The sequence below is a fragment of the Mesitornis unicolor genome, unplaced genomic scaffold (assembly GCF_000695765.1).
Source record: "Mesitornis unicolor isolate BGI_N332 unplaced genomic scaffold, ASM69576v1 scaffold17300, whole genome shotgun sequence".
In the NCBI taxonomy this organism is placed as follows: Eukaryota; Metazoa; Chordata; class Aves; order Mesitornithiformes; family Mesitornithidae; genus Mesitornis; species Mesitornis unicolor.
This window is the reverse complement of record NW_010159142.1, coordinates 28,838-50,819: the sequence shown is the minus strand read 5'-3', so window position 1 is coordinate 50,819 and position 21,982 is coordinate 28,838. Positions and strand designations below refer to the sequence as shown.

Genomic DNA, 21,982 nt, shown 5'->3' with positions numbered 1-21,982 from the left:
GACTGGTCACCAACTGGATTTAGTTCCATTCGCCACGTAATCTATTGACCAAGTTGCTGGTTTACCGTGCTTTACAGCAGATCTGTGCAGACTGGCTGTATTTTTCTGAGTGCAAATCAGGATTGAACTTTACAGCCTAGTAAAGGTTGTTTAGGGCTGCGTTGCCACTGGAAAGTGCCTCCCCTCTCCTCAGCGGTTCCCTTGTGCTGGCTGCAGGATCCATTCTCTTGGCACAGCTCACACTTGCTGGAGCCAGCCCAGAAGCGTTATCAGGTGTGAAAGGCCATAGGTAGAGGGGAAGGCAAGACTGCTGCTTTGGCCCCAGCATAGTCTCAGGCTAGCTAAAGATAACTGTAAAGCTTCTCTTTTTTTTTTTTTTAATCAAAAAAAGGAATAAGAGTAGAAAGCGTTAGACCGTTCGTCTGAGAGGGACACCAGTGTTGCCTATTGCTGGGACTGCTTGGGCAGTTGCCTCTGGGAACTGTGTGTCTGTGGTTTTGATCTCTGTATCTTTTTCTTGACCTTTCTTTTTCCTTCCAGGCTGATAAGAAGGATTCACAAGGGAATAATACAGTGTCAGGATTTGAAATTCTTCTTCAAAAGCAACTTAAAGGGAAACAAATGCAGAAAGAAATGGCAGAGTTTGTTCGAGAAAGGTAATTATAACTTTGCTATCAAATTAACTATTTATGGCAATATCTTTTTTCCTGACTTAGATATTCCTTCAGTACATTAATGATATAGCTTAAACTGTATAAAAGATATGCTACCAATTCTTAAAAAACATTTAATATTTCTTTAAAGTCCATCCACACTCTGCAGTCTTCCCCAGCTCTCACTCGTCTCTCCTGTTATGCTTGCCTTAGTTGTATTGCACACAGTCTGTCTGTTTTGATAGAGGGGAAACAAGGTTTTAAGCTGCAGATGCAAGGAAAAAACATGGAGATGGAAAAAGATAGAGTAGAGATCACATTTGGAAAATAAATTTTTTGTCTGAGAAGTTGAGAAGCAATTTGTTGATATGGAACATAGGCACAGATTCCTAGGGGAAGATGTAGAAAGATGTCACTTGGGACTTAAACTGATTATGGAGCTAAATTACACAAACAGATATTTAAAGTGAACCCCAACTCATAAAGGCATATATTGCTACCAGAAAATGCCAGAATGCTATTTATGGTCTGTTGCTCTGCTGACATGGGAAGTGCACTGAGCACCAAAGAAGCAGTTAATGAATGCTCAGTTCAACCATGTACAGAAGATGATGTGACATCATTACTCATAAGTAGTGTCACTGTTACTTGAAATCACTTGTCATGTGTCCAAAACAGGGTAAATAATTTTGAGGATGACTCTTAAAACTTGAGAACAACTCATAGGGAACAAGCCATCCTTGCTCCCAGGAGGAAGGCAGAGCACGGTGGTGGATGTTCTTTCCTAGAGGCAGTGGCACCAGCTGAAGGAGCTGCTGTCCTCTGTTATTGCCTCTGTGCTGGTGCTTGCTGGAGCATTGGTGTTACCTTCCTACTCCGCTGCTGCACACACAGTGTGGCTGTGCTGATATGAATCAGCAGTGGTGGAAGCAATGAATGAGGCAATGAACAAACAGAGCTCTATGCTGGCGCTTGGGGTGCAGTTTGATTGGGCAGAACTCACAGATGGATAGTTACTTTCATTTGTGGTTTGTTTTCTTTCTCCCTCTCATCTATTTTTCAGTATTAGGGTTATGGCAGCAGTGGAGAAATGCAAAGTATAACACAGGCAATAAAGACTGTTTGACACAGGAGGTTCTGAGTGCCCAGTATCTACATGTACTTTCTAATGCCTTTGACGTCAGACAGTTCGAGAGACAGTTGTCTTTATGTTCCATGAAAAAGTGTGACCAGAGGACGCAGGTATAAGAAAGGAGCAGCTGGCAAAGGAAGAATACAGTTGGGAAACACTCTTGCTAAGTTAGAAGATGAGGAGAAGGCATAAAGAATTGTGATAGCCATGGCTAGGGAAAAGAGGAGGAAAGCTGCTCCAAAGAAAGTTATATATAATGAAGCTTGACAGAAACAAAAGAAAGGAGCATTCAAGAAGGTGGGAAAATTGGTGTGAAATGAGAGAAAACAAGGACAGCAGTTCTGATACTGGGAAGAGACATGTTTGTGTCCTCAGTAGAGAAAGAAGTAGGCATAGTATAGAAGAAAAGACAGAAAAGATTCACTGTTTGCTGGAAACAGGGACGGTTTGGAATTGAGTGTGAAGAAGATCTAGATGGGAGTTACAAACAGGTGAATATAGTTTTCTTCTGTTTGGAAAAAATGGTTCAGGATTGCTCTGTGTGGAAAAAGAGGAAGGCAGTGTTGAGCTGGAGTGGTTACTCACAGAAATGCAAGCTCAGGCCATCAGAGGAATCTTTACAGTCCCAGCTAAGAGGGAAGAAACACTCATAGGATTTTCTTGATGACCATCAAGTGGCTCGAGGAATACAAGACCACATTTAACTAGGGGTTTTCATGTCCAGAAAAATTCTCTCCATCTGTACAACCAGCCTTCTGGAGATAAGGTTCAAGCAGCTAATAAAAATAGCTTAAAATAGGAAGCTTGCATGAGACACAATAACCGGATTCCTTCATCAAATAACAAACAACTAGCTGAGATGTATAAAGTAGAAGCTTTTAGAGAAGCTACTGAGTGATCTTAGACTAAGTAATTATGTGTTCATTAAGTTCTTGTTGGCAAAGGTAGGGTTGTAATACAGACTTTACATTTTAACAAGACCTCAAAAAGGAGAGGAAATGTCGTGGCTTAGGCCCAGTGCGTAACTGAGCACCATGATGCCCCAAAAAGTGCTGGTCAAAATAAGTTCTGGGAGGGCTTATCAACACTTAAAAAGGTCACAGGCAAAGGACAGACTCATTATAAGAAATAAAACCAAAACAATTTTAATTTGTTACCAACATCAGAGTAGAACAATTGGGAGATACAAACAGATCTTAAAGTCAAAACACCTTCCTCCCACCCCTCCCTTCTTCCCGGGCTCAGCTTCGGTTCCGGTTTCTTCACCTTACCCATCCCCCTTTGTCTTGAGACGCAGGGGGATGGGAGTGGGGAGCGGGGGCGGGTGTTGCAGTCCGTTTTCACGCCATGTGCTTCTCAGGAGTAGGAAGACTCAGCCCAATGTCTCTCTCTGCTTCCACGTGCCCCCCCCCTTTCCGCAGGGGAGAAAAAGTCCTCAAAAGTCCAATCTGGGTCTGCCCACAGCTGCAGTTTCCCTCACACACGAACTGCTCCAGCACACACTGCCCAGAGTCATGGATTCTTCAGGGGCAGCCACTGCTCAGGTGGCCCTGCCCCATTGCTGAGCTCTACAGACTGCAGACCAGTCGACCTGGCTCTCACCATGGGTTGCAAAAGGGGAATCTGGGTTCTGCGTCCTCCTCCCTCTCCTTTCTTTCTTTCCTTCAAACCGACCTTGGTGTTCTTAAAAAGTTGTTCTCCTTGTGCCCCACTCCTTTCTCTGCTTCAGGTCTCTTCTGATGGTTCTGGAGATCCCAGCTCTCTCTTTTTTTGTCAGGATGAAGCTGCAGCAGGACCTAAGCTTAAGTTGCAGTCGGGGCTGGCCAAGCCCAGCTGGGCAAGGCTGGGACTGCACCACCCTCACCTGGGGTTGCGCTGGTCACAGCCAGTGCCAGAGAGAGCAAGGAAATGCCCTTCTCCACCCTTAAATACATGAATTCGCAGGGGCGCTGATTGGCTTGGCCCTGGTCAGAGGTGGGTCTGACAAAGGAAAAAGGGGAGCTTTTCAGGTAGCTTCTTAAAGGGCCATCTCCATAGCACTTCCCCCGTTACCAAAGACACAACCGAAAAACCCTCACAGAAAACCCAGTACAGGAAAATAACTAGTAAATTGACTGAACTGAAAGATCAAGGATGTGGGTGTGAAAGAAGGAAAGAATTACTGTAAGTCAAAAGCGAAAATACGGTCCAGCATTTGCATTCAAGTAAGCACTCCAAAACAGCCAAGAAAATCTGCAGACTGCCCTGAATAGCATCAGTCTCTCAAAGTATGAGCAGTGTTTTTATTAGCAAAGGACCACTGTCTTAGGCTTTTGGCCACTCATGTTTAAATTGAGCTGGGCTATGCTTACGAAATTTAAAATAAATAGTAGATTATTTAGCTACATTAAAAGAAACACAGAAGAATAGCTGTAATGAGTCTGATGGAGATCTGTCTAGCCCCCTAACTTTAATCTGACTGTGGCAGTATTGAGTGCATAAGAGGAGAAGAGCATGAGAGCCTCTCTCCTCCCATCTTTCAGTAATGACAAGTTTGGGGATTTCCAGAGCCAGCATTTGCCTTAGGTTTGCCAATATCTTCCACTGTTTATCTAATCCCTTTGAGTAGTTTTATTTTTTTTACCACTGCAACAATTTGTTGCAGACTTCTGCAATTTATGCACTGCAGGAAAAGTAATTGTGCTTCTGTTGTCTGATAATGTCATTGCTTCCTAATCTGGAGAAATAGTGTAAAAAGGCTCATAGTCACTGCCTTCAAGCGGTGACAGTTGTGTAGATGTCTGTCAGATATCCTCTATCACCTTTTCTCCGTGTTACCCATGTTGTCTTAATCTATTTAGTTTCTTCTTGCATGGTAGTCACATCAGATCAACTTTGCCTCCCTTTGTAGCTCTCCAGTTTTTCTTCATCCATTATAACATGGCGTGACTGAAACTATTTGAGTGTGGGCACACAAAGTACTTTATTTTGGAAAAAAAAAAAGCGTAAGAAAGCAGGAAATAAACATCCAAAGAGCAAGTAGAACTAATAAAGTCAAGACAGTATGGGTCAAAATGCACTTATAATCTGTAATGCTTCCAACTACACAGGGAGTGAAATTCTGAGTTCTCAAACAAGTTAGTGGAAATGAGAAACTTGAGGGGTTTTGGTGTGAAGCTGCAGTAACTGCTAAACAGCCATGTGGATTTCTGGAGGTATGGTCAAAGGCTCAGGAGTCCCCGTGTACTGTTGTGATAGTGTTTCAGTCACCACAATCCAGAGTTTGCAGGGTGTTTATATTGGCCAGGGCCAGGAAGCATTTTTTTTTCCTCTTTTTGAGATATATGTTCATTGTGGGTAATGAAGAGGTAGGTGTTTTGGGCACAGATGGTGACAGGATGCCAGGCTGGGGTGGAACAAGTTATGTCTTGTAATTGAGGGTCTTAAGCAATAACCAATTCACCTTTTTATTGTCAATAGTTCCTCAGCTACACTAGTATCTAGGAAGAACTTAGTGGAGTTTTATATTCATTATTCTCACAGCAAACCTTTATGATGGAAGTTGGTTATTTCTCTGTTCATGAGATGAAGGACTGAGACGTGGTTTGGTGGGGTCTGTCTGCATGGGCAGCTCAGAGCAGTCAGCAGACCAGCTGGCACCTTTAAACACCTAGCATCCACAAGTAAATCACTCAAAGGCATCCTTAGACCAAAATCCAGCAGGAAGCCAAAATCCAGCAAGAATAAAGTTGCATAGTGAAGGAAGTAGACTAGAGCTTTGGTTGGGAACTCCTGGTAACTGAGGCAAAAGCAGTGAGCCCTGGCTTTGGGCTGGACACATAGGTATTTATGTCAGCTGTATTTAGACATTTGCATCTTCACTATAGTTGACTTATGCTTCCTTTCCAGTACATAGAAATTGATTAGACAACACTAGTCTCATCCCAAAGTAGGTATTTAAAGTAGATCAGGTGAAATGTGCCTGGATAAAGCCCTTTTAATAGTGAGCTCCTAACTACAGTGTAGCCTTTGGTGCTGGACAACTGTATTTAATGATCTGCAGCAGGCATGGGGAGCTGGCTGGTTTTGTTCTCACAGGAGGGGGAAGAAGAGGACCCCCACATTTTGAGTGAGGCCTGTAGTTGTCCTGTGCCGTACCGAACTGGTTGTCACTTTGAGCCTTAACCAGCTGCAACCTACAGAGTGACATCCAGATTGTATATTCACCATCAAAGAATATCAGACCCCTTTTAGCTGGCTCAAAGGACCCCTTTTGTCTCAAATGTGCCACATGTAACGATGTAAGCTCAACTAGCTACTGCAAATGGACATGCCAAAAATATCCCACCTTCTGACTTCTCACTAAAAGGGGCTGGATTTCAGACCAGCTTTTTCCCCTGCTTGTATGTGGTTAGCACAGAATCAGAAGTTGCTCCACCTGAGTGCCACTCAGCTCTCTCTTGGAGATGCTCTATTGAGCAAGCTGGTTTGAAAACCAGCAAATAGCCAGCTGTTTGCCATAGCTGGGGTCATGTATACTTTGCAAATGTTTCACTAGGAGAAGAACTCAGGGGAGCTGGAGATGGTTTTCAGATATGATGCACATCACCACTGAACTGACAGCTGCTCCTTCCTTTTTTCCTTCCCTGCTGTGCAGTCAGCATTTACCCTTGTCCCCTTGCTCAGCAGCTACTTGTTCTTCTCCCTGCAGCCATTGCCATGGCGGCTGTGTGCCAACAGCTCCTCTCTTCTGCACCCCCACCGCTAGCAAGCTCAGATCTGTGCCTGGTGTGGTGCTGCTAAGTGAATGGAGAGAATGACAGTGGGTGGAAGGAGTGAAGGGCAGGGTCCGCACCACCACGTACCACTGACAGAAGCCCCTGCCACATCTTCACCAGCTTTGTTGTCTGTAGTGGGGAGCAGGAAACATTTGGTGTCCCTAGGAAAGGTGCAGTTCAGCACCCCAAACCTCGTTTTGTTTTCTCCTGCATCTCCACATTCCTTCATCTTTGCCTCAAGGATGTATGACCTCACGTTTAGCGGCAGACTGAAACATGTGCTTCTCAAGCGAGCCCAGTTTTGCAGGCAGTCCATGTTGCACAGTAGAAACACTTTGTTCTTGTTATTTGCTCTATAGAATTGTAATTTTTTTCTTCTAATTTTATCACACATGCTGTCCAGCATATATCTCTGCTCTTGCCATTGCATTTTTAGCATATGGAGAGGAGGGATGGATCCTGAAAATGATGCTGCCAAGCCCTGGAGACTAAAAGGAAAATTCCTGTGGCAAGATCTGTTAAAATGCAGAGAATTTCTTTAAAATATGTGTGTGGGTTTCTGCCTTAAAGCTTACTTACTGCTGTCTTTTTATTTTCTCTCTTTGTGTGTGTGAGTGTAGGATAAAGATTGAGGAGGAATATGCTAAGAACCTGTCCAAACTGTCTCAGAATTCCTTGGCTGCTCAGGAAGAAGGGTAAGTGTGTCTCTGTGACTTCTGCAGAGGACAAGAATTATAACATAAAAGACATTCCTCCCGCACAGGTACTTGTATTTTTCCTGAGCTGTCCTTTTGAGTAGAGGTTTATTTAGCTTGGCATCCTGAGTGTGTTGAGGAAGATAGAATTGCTTTGGAATATTTTGCTTTTGAACATATTAATGGTAATTTTTTAGGAATATTTTTATAAAACCTTGCATTTTTAATAATGTGTTTGTGCTATCCTTGTTTTAGCTAGCACTAGTTCCTTTAGAGATTAGCTAAATAAGTGCTAAATTGCTTTGAATATGGAAGAATATGTGGAATATATACACTGCTGATAGTAGGTCCCTAAGGTCAGGCCAGTAAAATTGGAGCAGCACAGACAGAGGGAGGAAGAAGTATCTTCTCATTTTGGGTCTTACCTTCCAAGAAAAGCAGCGGGTTGTTCCTGATTTACAGCACGTCCACACTTTGGAAGTTATTAGGAAGGTATTAGGCAATGCACTTCAGCCTAGATGGTAATTCTTCAGTAATAATGAAAAGACACCGCACCTGAAGGATTAGAAGTTGTTAGCTCTGTGTGTTCCAGCACAGACTCTCTAAGCACTGAAAGTCAAGGCTGGAAATGACTGTCCTCACCCTAGTTCAGATACAGTGTATTTCTACTGGCAGTGAAGCTCCGCGAGGTGTTTGCTTTAGCTTCCAATAGGCAAGGACTGAAATAGCGAGAGGCTAACTAGGCTGTTACTTCTCTAAGCACCTCCACTGATGATGGTTTCTGTTCTTTTTTTCCCTTTAGGGGTGGATGTTAACCTGCTCCTAGCAAAGTTAAAACTGCTTTCTTTCACATCCTCCTCCCACCTTCTCCTACTCCCAGGAGGAGAAGGAGGGAATGCCTGGAAAAATTATGGGGAAGGAAACTAGGAGAGACTAGATGAAAAGAGAGGGAACAAGGACTGAAGCATAAAAAACGTTGAAGTAGGGAACTGAAGGGGACATGGAGCAAAGTGCAGGGAGCTAGGAACACTGCCTTGTTGTGCTCTGCCTGGAGAGGTGGCAAGATGAGGGAATGGAAGGTGCTGTGGTGGCCAAATTGGCTAGGACCAGGAAGAGGCTGATGAGAAGATCCTGGTTATTGGTGAGGCCCAGGAACGAGAAAAAATCCTTTTAAAGAAAGTGAGGGAGGAAGAGCAGCCAACAGGAGTATTTGAAGGAGCCAAAAGTGGGACTGCAGCCTGGCACACTCAGAGTAAACATTTGCCAACATACCTTTCATTTCTGAGAAGGTGTGAGTTGTGGGACTCCATGAGCTGCTCTGTGAACTCACCAGTTACCACTGCTGGTTTCATACTCCACAGACCATTTTGCAGCTTTGCTGTCCAATGGTCTATGGAATTGACACAAAGTATGGACTCTCCTTCCAGGGTCCTCTGCCCTCCTCTGGTGCTAAGAAGACCCACCATCATGTATGTGAGTGGGACATGAGGGTGATGAGATGAGATGGGACTGATTTGTGGTATCGGGATGGTTCTGTCCAAGTTTCTCTGAGTATAGTGCTGCTGCACCTACACAGAAGGTGATACAATCCATGGTCATTTAAGTCATTGCGGTTGGATAAGAGAGGCAGAAGATGCTTAGCAGGCTGAAATGCCTCCTTTACTTAAATAGATCAAATAAAATAGTACCAGTGAGAACAGGGCAGTAGGAGGGAACCTTAGGGTGGGACTAGGGAAGGAGAAGAGTTGGGAGTATTTACACAGGTGAAACAATCTCAGGTTGTTTAGCTGTGATGAACACCATACCTGAGGACTCAACTCATTGGAGCAATGTGAGAGATTACAGATCGTTAGCTTGAAATTGCAGATGACAGGCAATTTTTCAGGCTACCAGGAATGGACAAATATGACTGTCTTTGAGAAGGAGGTGGGGGGAGAGAGAGAGGAGGAGCCGTGAAATTGTACATCAGTCAGCTTTATATAATCTGTGCAAAGTGGTAGAATAAACTATCAAGCTTTCTAGAAGCATTCAGCAAAAAACTAAGGTGACGAGCAATTATTGTGAATGCATACAGAACAAACAATGTCAAAACAACCTAAATTCCTTCAGTGACAGAAGTCATCAGCTTCATAGTTCTTAATTTAGTATAGCTTTTTGCAACAGGAGGTTCTTGTAGGCAGACAAGAGAAATGTGGCCTAAATAAAGCCTAAGGTGCAAAACTAGGTAAGAAATCATAACTGCTACTTACAAAAAGTAAAGTGCAGACAGTAACTAAGGAGTGAGATCCCATAAGGTTTTTCCCAAGTCCAGAATATTTGCAATGTTTTTGTTAATGACTTATGATAGAATAAATAATAGGTTTACTGTAATCAGAGATGAGACAAAGCTAGGAGGAATAGTGTGTACAATTTGAAGAAAGTATTAAAATTCGGAATTATTCTGTTAAACTAGAGAAACAAACTGAAAAAAATTAAGATGCATTTCAATGCAGATAAAGTAGCAGATTTTATACTTTCACAGGATGTGAAAGATACAGTTACATAACAGTTTGTGGGAGAAGGATCTGGCTACAGTGAATCACAAGCTTATTCATCAACAGCTTCACCCTGTTGTCTAAAAAAGCAATCATACTGAGATATGTAGAAGAGAGAGTGTCTGATACAAAATAATCTGTTAACAATTTAGCAACTGGAAGACCTCTCTCTGTTGGAGGACAGTGTAGTTTTGGTTATGGTGCATTAAGAGGAATCTAGGCTGTCAGAGACAGTCTAGAGGAGTGTATCTAAACTGCCATTGTCTAGAAAATAATTTGAAGAAAAAAGAAGGTGGAGAAAAGACATGGTAATTTTCAAATACTGAAAGGATTTTCTGAGAAGAAGAATTATTGGTTCATCAAAGTTAGAGTGTAAAGAAGAAGAGGCAATGGGAAAACTGCATTGGTGACAATTTATTTTAAGGATTAGAAAAGCAAGTTTTTTATGGTAAGAATAAGAAACCGAAGTTTCTTTCTTATACAGACTGTGGCATCTCTGTAACTGAAGATTGTTGAGAACAGTGTTTTCACAGATCTACTACATACAATGCAAATATAATTCTGCCTTGGTTATAGAGATTGGTTATCTTCTCAGATTTCTGCTGTCACTTTTCTGTGATTTTGCTCAGCATGATATGGTACAAAGCACTGCGCCTTATCTATCTGACAACAGCTGACAGATCTTGCTGGGAGGATGTGCAGATGACAGGACATTGCTCATTGTCACACTGTGTTCTTTCAGCACACTAGGAGAGGCTTGGGCTCAGCTAAAGAAGAGTCTAGCTGATGAAGCAGAGGTTCACCTCAAATTTTCTTCTAAGGTAAATAGTTCTTCCTTTTGCAAAGATTTATGCCCTGTAATTGATGTGGACCTCCCTTCAGTGCTTGTTAGTGGGGAAAAGACACATGCATATGGTACAAATTTAGAAGAATTAATAAGTTGGTGAAGTTACTGAAACTCTGTCCATTCTTCTTGCCAAATTCATAGTTTATTTAATCTACCTATTGACTAAGTTAAAACACATCTAGCCTTAATTTTTCATAAAATAAGGAGGAAAGCTGATTCTAGAGATTATTCACCTCGGGCTCTAAGTTCCAGCCTGTTCAATTAAATTTACCTAGAGCTTGGACAGATTACTTCTGTAGAGGAAGAAATAAAAAATAGTGCTTGGCTTCTCAACAAGAATCCACTGTACCTGTCTGGAAGGAGGAGAACCAGGACTCTGACTTCATCTCATTAGCCTTTCTAAAAAGTGCACTGGAAATATACTTCATGTTATTTTTGGATCTTCTCTCAAGTGATGCCCAAGGAGATTTCCTGTACAATTTATGGTATTTGTCTGGTTTTTTCCACCACATGTGACATACTCTTGCATCCCATTACATTGTGTTAACTTCTGTGGGTGATCAAGTTCAATACGGTGGCAGATATCTCAGCACAGCAGCCATGTTCTGGAGGAAAATGATAGCTCTGCACTGTTTGTAAGCGATTATGCAGAGGTTACTCAGGCAACCAGCCACTGCCTTGGTAACCCGCTGCTCTGCTTCGAACTTCTACTTCAGGGCTGTAATTAGTGAAATACTTTTTGCTTCCCATTGTCCTCCTGCATTGTTTTCCAAAAGGAAGAAATGCACCCTGGAGTGATGTATGTGTGCGTAGGCAGGCAATGTATAGAGGCTCTTTCATTATTTTACTTTTTCTTAAACTCTGCACAGAAACTCCAGTAGCATCCTCTGAACATTCCCCACTGTTTCCATAACTGCTTTGGAAGTTTCTCATTCCAGCTTTCTTTTATTGTTTATTCCTATTACTTTCAGAGAAGTTATTCTTAGAAGTAGTAATTATATTTCCGGTTGATAGTCAAACAAAACCAGTCAGTGCTGGCACAAGTAGTTGATACAGCGCAGAGCACACCACGAATGTTCAAAGATAGAGTCCAGCCATGAAGACATTGAACAGCTTCTGTGACAGTCCTTCACAGTACTGTTACATGGAGGGTCATGAAGAGATCAGAAAAGGTCACAGCAGTCTTGTGGCACTTGGAACATAAAATACAATTACACTACTAATGCCTGTACTGACTGGCATGGAAGAGTTCTCTGCTGGAAGAGAAGAGGCACGTGTGTTGTACTAGGTGAAGTCACGGTGGGCTGGCCTGGATATGATGATGTGTTACCAGCTGTTCTGGAAATGATGCTGATGGAGCAAAGGAAAAAATAAGTACTTGTGAAATCACAGATTTTTTGAAGTGTGGCTTCTCATAACTCAGCTGTGTAGTTTCTCCAGCATCTAATACTATGATTACTTGTGCCTCTGTCTTTGTGCCTATGTCTCTACCATATTGGTACAGAGATACAGGGTCTCTGTCCTGTACCTTGTAGCTTCTTTTACCCAAATCACAGGTAAGTATCAAAGTTGTCTGTATAAACTGGTGCATTAAATCTTTTCATTTTAGGAAAGCAGCTTATGTTTTTTCATTTATTGAATGCATTTGAAAGTCTCTTTTAGCAAGATCTTCTAGCAGAAGATATAAAAGAAGCAAGAAAAAATATCGCCAGCTTTAATGCAATGCTTAAAAGCTTGGGTCATTCACATGTGAGTCTATTTTGATAGGTTATTATACCTCTGGCAAAACAGAAGTTCAAGCAGGATAATGATGAAAGATAAGTGCCTTCACTGAGAAGTCCACCTTGTTGATTCCCAGAACACAAAACTGGAGAAAGAAGTTGCTTTGTTTGCATTTTGAGCTTCCCGGTGATGCATTTCCTGTCTCGATGAGGATCTCAGAATTTCCTGTGCCATTATAAAACATGTGAAATAAACAAATATCTTTACTTTCTATTAGGCAAGTAGAACTACCATTGAAATACCCTCCTGTTTGGTGTGCTCCTGGCCCTGGCAATCTTTATAAGGGTTTTCACACCAATGCCTACTTGTCAGATGAGCCAGCTTGCCACTTCTTCCACTGAAGATCGTCAGCTCACATTGGGTCATTTACCTCGCTTGATTCATTTATCAATGAAGCAGTCTGAAGAGCACAGAAACCTTTTAGCTACTTCAAACTCAGCTGGACATAAACATCTATTTCAGTTGTAATATATTGCCTCTGGTGTTCACTGAAGCTGTTCCAGTTCTTGTTCCACTGAGCATTGGCAATGCTCCTGACACAGCTATCAGTTTGTACCTCTGTTCTTGAGAGAGCTTGTGTAACCATGCTGGACCACAGAGTTGTGAGCAGGTCTTTATTAGCTTGTCGGGCCATCCTGATGAGATTGTTAAAAAATTATTGTCCAGAATTCTCTCGTCCATGCCCCCCTCCAGTCAGAGCAGGACTATCACCCACAGTGGGTCAAGTCAGCTACATGTTTATCTAGCAGAGCCTTGAATATCTCTAAAGACAGATTTCACAACCTCTCTGGTCAACCTGTTTCAGTGCCCAGCTACCATTCTGTTGACTTTTTTCTTTTTAAAATTACATTCAACCTGAACCTCCCAAAGCTAAATTGTCTGTTGTGACATTGCCTGTCCCTACTAAGAAGAATTTGGCTCTGTTACTCTTGCAGTTGACCTTCAGATAGCTGTAGGCAATACTAGATCCCTGTCGTGCCAGTCTTCATCTGTCTAAACAAGCTCTGCTTTAGGTTTGTTTAGCAGCTCTAGGATGTGTGTTGTAGGGCCTTGTCTCTCTTTGTAACCTCTTCTGCTTCTGGGGAGGTAAAATATCTGCATTCCTTCAGAGCACATTTTCTAGATGTCAAAACAGTATCAGAAGGCCAGAAAGCAATATGATACAAACTCTGCTAGAATTGGGTATTACCGACTGTCAAGTCCTGCCTGTAAGAGATCAGTCACATGCACTCTTGATGGGTCTCTCCTAAGTTCGTTTCAGTGGTTTCCTGCTACTACTTAAAGAGTTTCAACTAAATATTTCACTTTAGGATCCCTTATACTTGACAGAAATAAATAAAATCTGCCCTTTTCAATCTCTTTTCACTATACAAGAAATGCAGACATGTCACCATGGTCCACTGTCTCACCTAACTGCACTAAGGGTTAGCAGCTTTAGTTTGTATACTTTTTTTTTTTCTTTTTTAAGCAAGTTGCGTCAATTAGGCCAGAATCAGAGCACCCTGGGTAATGCCCTGGATATTGCCTGTAGTTTGATCTTGCGTGTTAGAAGAGAGATATGATTTAACGGAGACAGAGGAAGACAAGATTTCTGTCCTTTTGTTCCCTGCAGTAAATACTTCCCTAACAGAGCTGTCCTGCTCTGTATGACATTGCCTTTGGCTGAGGTTTCCTTTCTGTCCTGAAGTTTGCTCAGTAGAAAAGCCAGGAATTACTGCCCAACTCCTCATAGTTGCTATTTCTTCCTTTTGTTTTCATTACCAGCTTCAGAGTGAGGTGGAGAAACCCCTGCTTAACTTCAGAGAGAACTTTAAGAAAGACATGAAGAAGTGTGACCACCATATTGCAGACTTACGGAAGCATCTGGCCAGCCGCTACACAGCAGTTGAAAAGGTGGGAACCGAAAATTAGAGAGTTCAGGAGATACTGGTAGTTTGAACAGAAAAGCAGCTGCTCTGTGAAAAGTTTCTGTTCTGTCACAAAGAACCTCAATGGTTTCTCCTGAGTGCTTTCTGCTGTTAGGTTATGCTTTGCCAGGCCCTGGCCATCGTTTGCTGCTTAGCTGAGATTTGGGAAACGGGGCTACAGGCAGGGCTAATGCATTACTCCTGAACTGGCTTTTAGTTTCATCCTCCCCTTCCCAATTTGGGACAATATATTTCTGATACATTTCATGAAAATGCTCCTTGCTTGTGTGCATTCAGAAGTCATATCTGTTGCCTTCAAAATTTAAAAAAACTTGCCTTAAAATAGCATCAGGGTCAGGCCAAAGGTTTGCCTTTGGCCAAAAGCAGATGATTGAGGAAGGCAACTGAAACCTGGCACGGCAAGTCACAAACCCTCTCCCAGTTCCAGTTTTCTGTGCCTCACAGCAAACATCCTTGCCTGAAAAACTCTAGCAGCAGCACCCTAGTATCCGGGGTTGTTTTAACATGAACATTCAGTAGGTAGCTGACTTTGTGATTTAGAGAAAGTTATACCCACAAAACATGCTCTCTTATCAGCAGCTGGCAGGAAGTGGGATACCCATGCCTTGACTGCCAAGATGCTTATACCAAATGGCGTCCTCACTGGATTTGCTCTGCTGTGGAAGTTGGAAAGGAAAATACTGTGCTCAGTCAACCAGAATGTTGTTTGGGCTTTCATTAAAGATCAGAGCGTACATGAGAAAGTTCGCCTGGGGTCAGAATTGTTGCAAGATACACAAGGTTATTAGACTATGTATTCAGGGAATGCATTTTTCTGCAAAACAGTAAGTTCTTCACGGTCATATCTGCAAAGAAACACAGCCCTCAGTAGGGATATTGAAAAGAATTAATTCAAATAGCCTTGAGAAGAAGGAATTAAAAAAAGGGAAAAGATATGTCTGCAGTGTGTCTGATGAAGCTTCTCACCAAATTGCTGTCCTGCAGCTCCCTCTTGCGACCTGCTGAGCCGATCACAGGGTCTTCAAAACTGTAAGCTGACAAAACCCTGAAGAACTTCAAAGTGATTTAAAAAATCAGTTGTAACCAGGTCTCAGGTTCTTGATTTCTACAGTGTGAACTGTTGTTGTCATGAACCTGAATTAGTTTTTCTGAAATAAGTCTGAAAGTCCCTATTGTCAGAGTTTCTGATAAGTGTATATTGAATCCAGAAAGTACTTAAAAATAATTTTTGTAAGATACTTTAAATTCTTTCAAGAAAAGTAAATGGAAGATGTATCTTGGTGATGCTGGTTAAGACATCTGGGAGAAGCTCCAGCTCCCCTTTCTTCCAGAAATAGTGAGAAAGTTACTAAGAAACATGAAAATCTGATGATGCCTTTTGTACTCTGCCTTTCTAAGAACCTATGAGGAGTTCAGATGCTTTGTGATTTGTTGGTGACAACTTCTGTATGGTGTTAGGACACTTATTTGAACACCATATGGTGTCCTAAGAAGTTGAATCCCAGTTAGGACTTGGTTTTATGCAGAGTCTCTGTCGTCTTACTGGCAAATACTCGTGTGAAGAAGTCATCAATGTCTGAAAGCAGCTGGTAGCTCTTTTCCTCTAAAACATGTGTTTCTTCTTTAATTACTCCAAGGCCCGGAAAGCTTTGACAGAGAGACAGAAGGATCTGGAAATGAAAACACAGCAGTTAGAGGTGAAGCTCAGCAACAAGACAGAAGAGGAAATTAAGAAGGCAAGACGGAAGTCCACTCAGGCAGGTGAGTACCTATGTCCATCTGCAGCCGGAGATGAGCACAGCCCTGCATCAGAAGGAACAGGATGGGACACAACTGCCCATCCACACGTGTTTGTTTTTTACTGCTGGAGCTAGAATGTCAATGTTAACCATGCTACAGATCTGTTTGATATTAAGTCCTCTGAAGAAACAAGCCCGGTTTTTCAGGTTACATGTCACAAAATGATGATTTTGATAGCTGCGGTGAGAACAGTAAAAAAAGGGTGAATTGTCCTTTTGCTTTGTGAAAGAGTGCTGAGATAAACAAATGTCTGTGAAACATCTGAAGTCAGATTCAAAGAAGGTTAGCTGAGGATGTTTCTTCCTTAAATTGTAGTTCCTTTTTTGGTTCTTTCTTTTTGGTATCTCCACCTTCCTCCATTGGCATCATCCTGCCTCTGTTTGGTGTCTTTTCATGGTGACTGTTTGAGACATTTTACCTTCATTCTGTCTGGGCCCTTACAGTCCCTGGTTTATGTATAAAGACCATTTTGTACATAATAGAATGGTATGAATTTGAGCCCTGGACCTAGACACCATACTGTTAGGAAAAGTGTAATGGAGCCTTATTTAAAGAAGAAAGATAACTTACTAGCCAGAAAGCAGCAATCTGAGACATACTTTCCAGATTTTCCACCTACCTTTCCCTCTGTCAGAGCAGAGTTCTGCAGCATAGAAAAAAAAAAGAAATAATCACAGCTTATTGTGTTATTGCCCTGAACACAGGAGGAAGTCAGAGCTCATCTGGAACTATGCATCTTCAGAGGCTGGAGAATACATGAGTGTGCAGCTGTGTTAAGGCTGCAAATAAGCATCCCTCAATCTCAGACAGCTTGAGCCTGACACTTCACTCCCATCTTAAAGACTCATCTTAGAATGCTGTCTCACCTGCAGAGAGCTATCTTGCAGCTCAATAACTCATTGATTTCCCATTTTAATTTTTTTTTCAGATAAAACTTTATGACCTTTTTTTCCTAAATTGAAGTAACTTGCTTTCATAGTTCTGTAAAATACTACTTAATGTTCATATTTTCGTTTCTAAAATCTTGTCTTCCTCATTCTTTCTCACCCCAATCACCTGATGTTTTATCACACACCAAATGCATGCATTTTGTTGAAATTTTGTTGCACCTAACAAATACCACATAGCAGAACTTCTTTCAGCTCCACCAGGCTGATCTTCAAATCCTCTGGATCTGTCTGCAAAATCTAAACTGCCATTTCCTTCTAAGCTCCATAACACTGACTAGAAAAGACTGATGTGTTTCTCTCTTGAACTTTCCAGGGGATGACCTGATGCGCTGCGTGGATCTTTACAATCAAGCCCAGTCCAAGTGGTTTGAGGAGATGGTGACCACCACTCTGGTATGTAAATCGATGTTTCGTGTATAGCATTGCAAAGTTGTAATAGCATATAATATTCATCACTCATAGCTAGATACAGTGCAAAGCGGTGGGAAAAACTGGATAATAAATCTCCCATTGTGTTTCCCATTCTCAGTCCTAAGAAAAACTCATATCATTAGGGGAAGGAAGAAATAATTGTATCTTTGGAGAAGGCATTAAATGAGTTCAAGACTGCTTAGGGGTCAGAACACTGGAATTGTCCCCAGGAAGGATGAAGTAATGCACAAGACATGGATAAATGTCATAAAACACTGAATCCATTTATATGTTAATGAATTTTTTTACTCCATGATTTTACAATTTCTTCGCAAGTAGTGCCAGTTCAGAAAATACATGCTTTAATTGCTCTGTTTCTCTGAAGATAACACAGCTCACAGTATTCACTGGAAGGGCAAATAACATTTGGGGTTAGTCACCACGATACCAAGACACATCTTTGATGTGCTATATTCTTTGATATACCTGTACTTTGGCTTTAGAGCTCCTCATTCAAGTTGTTCCTTAGAGACCTGGGCAACAGCCAATTGCTTTCAAAAGTGGGAAATAAAAATGTCTTCTGCATGTATTTTTCTCATTGGACAAACACAAAACTGTAAACTCCTCCTAATAAGAAGCAAGGTAATAAATTGCTCAGCATTTGGAATTATGTCTGAGCAATATTTAAACTGCAGTAAATAAATAAAGGCAGATGGGTGAGTGGAAAACCAGGAGGTGGGCATCTTCCCAAAATCAGAACAAGAGAGGAGAAAGTTGGCAGTTTCTGTACGTAAAGGATTTGATTCTCCTCTCACCTGCACTGGCAGTTTCTCATTGATGCAAATGACACTGGCCAACAGTGTGACTGTGTCCAGGTACAGCCCGATATTAGCTGTGTATTTGCTCCTAAAGAATCAGTGCAACTTAGAAGTGGCTAGTAGGTAGCTCAAGAGGGAGGGCATAGCCTGCAGGCTGCATAGCAGTTTTGTCAGTAGTGAAACTCAGACTGAGAAGCATTTGAAAGTAAGTCTTGGTATACATGAATAGAAAATCTAAATTGAAAAACAGTCTGCATCTGATCAGCTCAGATACAGATGAGTTCATATGCAATAAAAAGTGAAGAGAGTCAAGGTGTGAAGATTTATGTTTCCTTGCAGACTTTCCTCCTTGAAGTTTCTGGTGCAGATACAATGCATGTTCCACATGCTTACCAGCACTAGCACACTGGGTTCTGTGTTCTGGTCCTGTGCATCTGTGACCTAAGTAATGCAGTCTGTGTTCACAGCGGTTATTTTTTTCCATGAGGGCAGTACATTAACCAGCAGCAGCAATAGGAGTTTGGTCTGTTTCAGTCCTGCCCATATCATAAGCTCCTTTGCTTTTGCTCTTCTTCCACAGACAGATGGCCTGCCACCTGAGATTTCTGTCCTGTAACAAAGAATAGGTTTCCCAAAAGCTATTTAACAAATTGCAGGTTGCACAGGGAAGGCAATGTAGCAGCCTGTCTGCTTGTATATGCTCAGGTTGCACTCCACCAGTGAGTGGACACCAGAAACGCCCTCTGAAGACAGTCTTTTTAACATGTTACTGTGAATACAGAGCTTTCTAGTGGTACAGCAAAGTCCATTACAGTATGTGTCTTTAAAGGCAGACTTCCATAGCATGCTGCTTCCACTCAGGTGGACAAGGAGGGACTAAGTGCAGATTTGGGGGTTTAGTATCAGAATCCAGGAGAAAAGCACGGCAGGAAAAATCAGGAAGAAAGTTAGAAATTACCTGTCTTTTCAATTAAAGTGTTGCTGCAGTCTGCTTACTGTCAGTTGAGCGAGGTGGGGACTGATCCCAGCTCATCATCTGGTGAACAGATAAATCTGCTCTTGTTGCCCGTAGAACAAAGAACACAAACTAACAGAGTGTCAGTTTATGCGGTGCTTTATTCAGGGCCCGGGGACCTGAGGACTATCGTCCAAAGTCAGGATCCCAAAGACCCCCATTTTTGCTTCAGCTTTTATACCTTGTTACAGCTTGGTCTACGTGCAGAGATACACATTTCTTAGTTATAAACAGTTACATTCATCATAGAGATAATAGTTTCTTTGGCTATAAATCTTACATGCTCAGCTTTCTTAAGACTATGAGTTTGTTTATCCGACTTAACTCCCACCACCACGATCCCTTTAGTATGTTATATTTTAGCTCTACCACTAGCAACAAATCACTAACAACAATCTGCTATGTCCTTGTGTTCTACATGCTCTGTTGAATCCTTCAAACATTGTTTCTATCTTATCTATGCTCTATTCCTAGCACAAAGTTTCCCAGGGCAGGTTTCCCAATCAAGGCCTCCCCTAAAATCAAGCCTTAACATAACTACTTCTATCGTTATAACTCTATTTATCCACATACACTATTCTTAAAATATTTGATTTATTTAATTCAAGTGTAACACTCTGACAGGTGTCTGGTTAGACCAAAGTCCCCATGGGCCATACACACCACCACGGTCTCCTGCTTCCTCAAGGAATCACTGTAACTTCTGGAGCTAGCAACAAAGCATACAAAGCTTCTTGCAGGAAACTGATTCCCTCTTGCTTGCAGCATCCCTGAAGACAGTAGCTCTTCTCTCTCCTTTGGTTGTCTCAATTTTGAAAAGGTTTCGACCTTCTATTCTGTCAATTGACTCAGGCTGAAGTGACTTCTGTTGCTTGCTGTCTCTGGTTCTCTGCAAATCAGAGGGACATGAAATCACAGAGCTCAGCTCCAAAGCATGACCCTGGAGCAGTATACTGGCAACCTCTTTTCTGTTGTCCTTTCTCTTTCTCCTTCAAGTTCAGCTTCCAATAAAATATGGACTTATTTTTCTGTGTGTTCAGGAGCTTGAGAGACTGGAAGTTGAAAGGGTGGAAATGATTCGTCAGCATCTTTGCCAGTATACGCAGCTGCGGCATGAGACAGACATGTTCAACCAAAGCGTAAGTCTGCTTTTTGTTTGGACCCTTTGGTCTTCGCTGCAATTCAGCTGACCAGAACAGTCCTTGTCCTGATCTGACTGATCTGTATCCAAAGGAGATGTGTAAAGTATGTGCAGTCAGCTTGTTAATTTGCAGCAGTGCACTGCTTCCACCTTGCAGTCCTGCTTCTCCAAGACTCTTATCCTGGCTACATTTCATATTGCTGGATCACAGGCTTTTGCTGGGGCAAATGCAATGAATTTAATTACATGTGACCAGCATGAGCCATTATTAACTCTTACCCAGCATGATGCACTGCTCCTTGAGGTCACATGTTCTTGCAAGGAAGATAGTAAATAGTTTCACCATTGGGGGAGGGAGTATAGATGTATTATTTTTATTAAAAAACTAGCTAGTTTTCAGATACAGGTGATGTCTACTAACCTCAGTACATGGTTGTATTTGGTGTAAGGTACAGATTGCAGGACAGGAGTCGGAGACTGACTGGCCAACGCCTGGCATAGGAAGCCTGTCTCTGCTTGATGTTAAAAGTCTGCCTCTTTTCTGCTTCCTGCTATGAGGCTTCTCATTCAGATCTGACTGTTGTCCACCAAGTCTCACTTATATGCATTTCTCACTTGTCTGCAAATGCAATGTAGGCATGCCCATAGCTGCCTACTGTTTCTGCTTGTAATGTACCCCTGACATTTTGATTCTTATTTTGTTCATTTTAGACAGTAGAGCTCGTGGATCAGTTGCTTCGGAAAGTGGATCCTGCCAAAGACAGGGAACTATGGGTAAAGGAACACAAAACTGGAGACATCCGACCTGTGGACATGGAAATATAGACTGATCTATGTGATGAGTCCACTGAGTTAACCAGGCTAATGTTTGTTTTTAAGGGTAAGAAAAGCATAGGGAAAAGGTTGTTCCACTACCAGACACCTTGTAAATTATGCCTGTACGGGGTCTCTCTGTTCCATTTAATCATTAAAATGGTCCTTATTGTGCTAAGCCTTAAGCACCAGACATTCCAGGGTGAAAAAAACAGATGTGTGCTTCCCACCAGAGGTTCCCAATTGCATCAGCTTCCAGAAGTAATCTGCTTTCTGGTACAGAGAGAGCTTTATTCTTCAGTGACTTTGTGCTACACCCTTTGCATGACTATCTTTATACAGTATGTTAGATCTACCATGCAGTGAGCCTCTGGCCAGCAAGTAGATAACTGTTTGAACACGATGCAGGAGGCGAAGAAGTCCTGATCATGAATCCCAGGTCTGTCACTGACTGCTTTCATGGCCACAGGCAAATCAATTAATTTTTCTGGCTCCTCCATCTGTAAAACATGCATATCTCACAGCAATTTGTTGCAAATACATTTATTTCATGTAACACAGTTTCCCAGCATGGCAGTGAAGCGATGGCCCTTCTCCCAAAATCCATGGAGAAGACTCCTCCTGTTCTTCCTGTTTTATACTCCCCCTCAGGGATACATAAACCCATTATCATCACCATTTCTGTTCTAGACCAATCAATAAGGTT

General features: G+C 42.0%; 1 protein-coding gene across 1 annotated transcript; it reads left to right on the top strand.

The window, feature by feature from the left end:
* Positions 1–540: 540 nt before the first annotated feature.
* GAS7 (growth arrest-specific 7) lies at positions 541–21,770 on the top strand (the record flags this gene model as incomplete). The annotated part of the gene is made up of 8 exons (XM_010185758.1): positions 541–656; positions 7,163–7,237; positions 10,514–10,592; positions 14,165–14,293; positions 15,966–16,089; positions 17,392–17,471; positions 20,363–20,461; positions 21,175–21,770. Coding segments are annotated over 8 exons (816 nt in total), but the record flags the coding sequence as incomplete, so codon positions are not given.
* Positions 21,771–21,982: the final 212 nt, after the last annotated feature.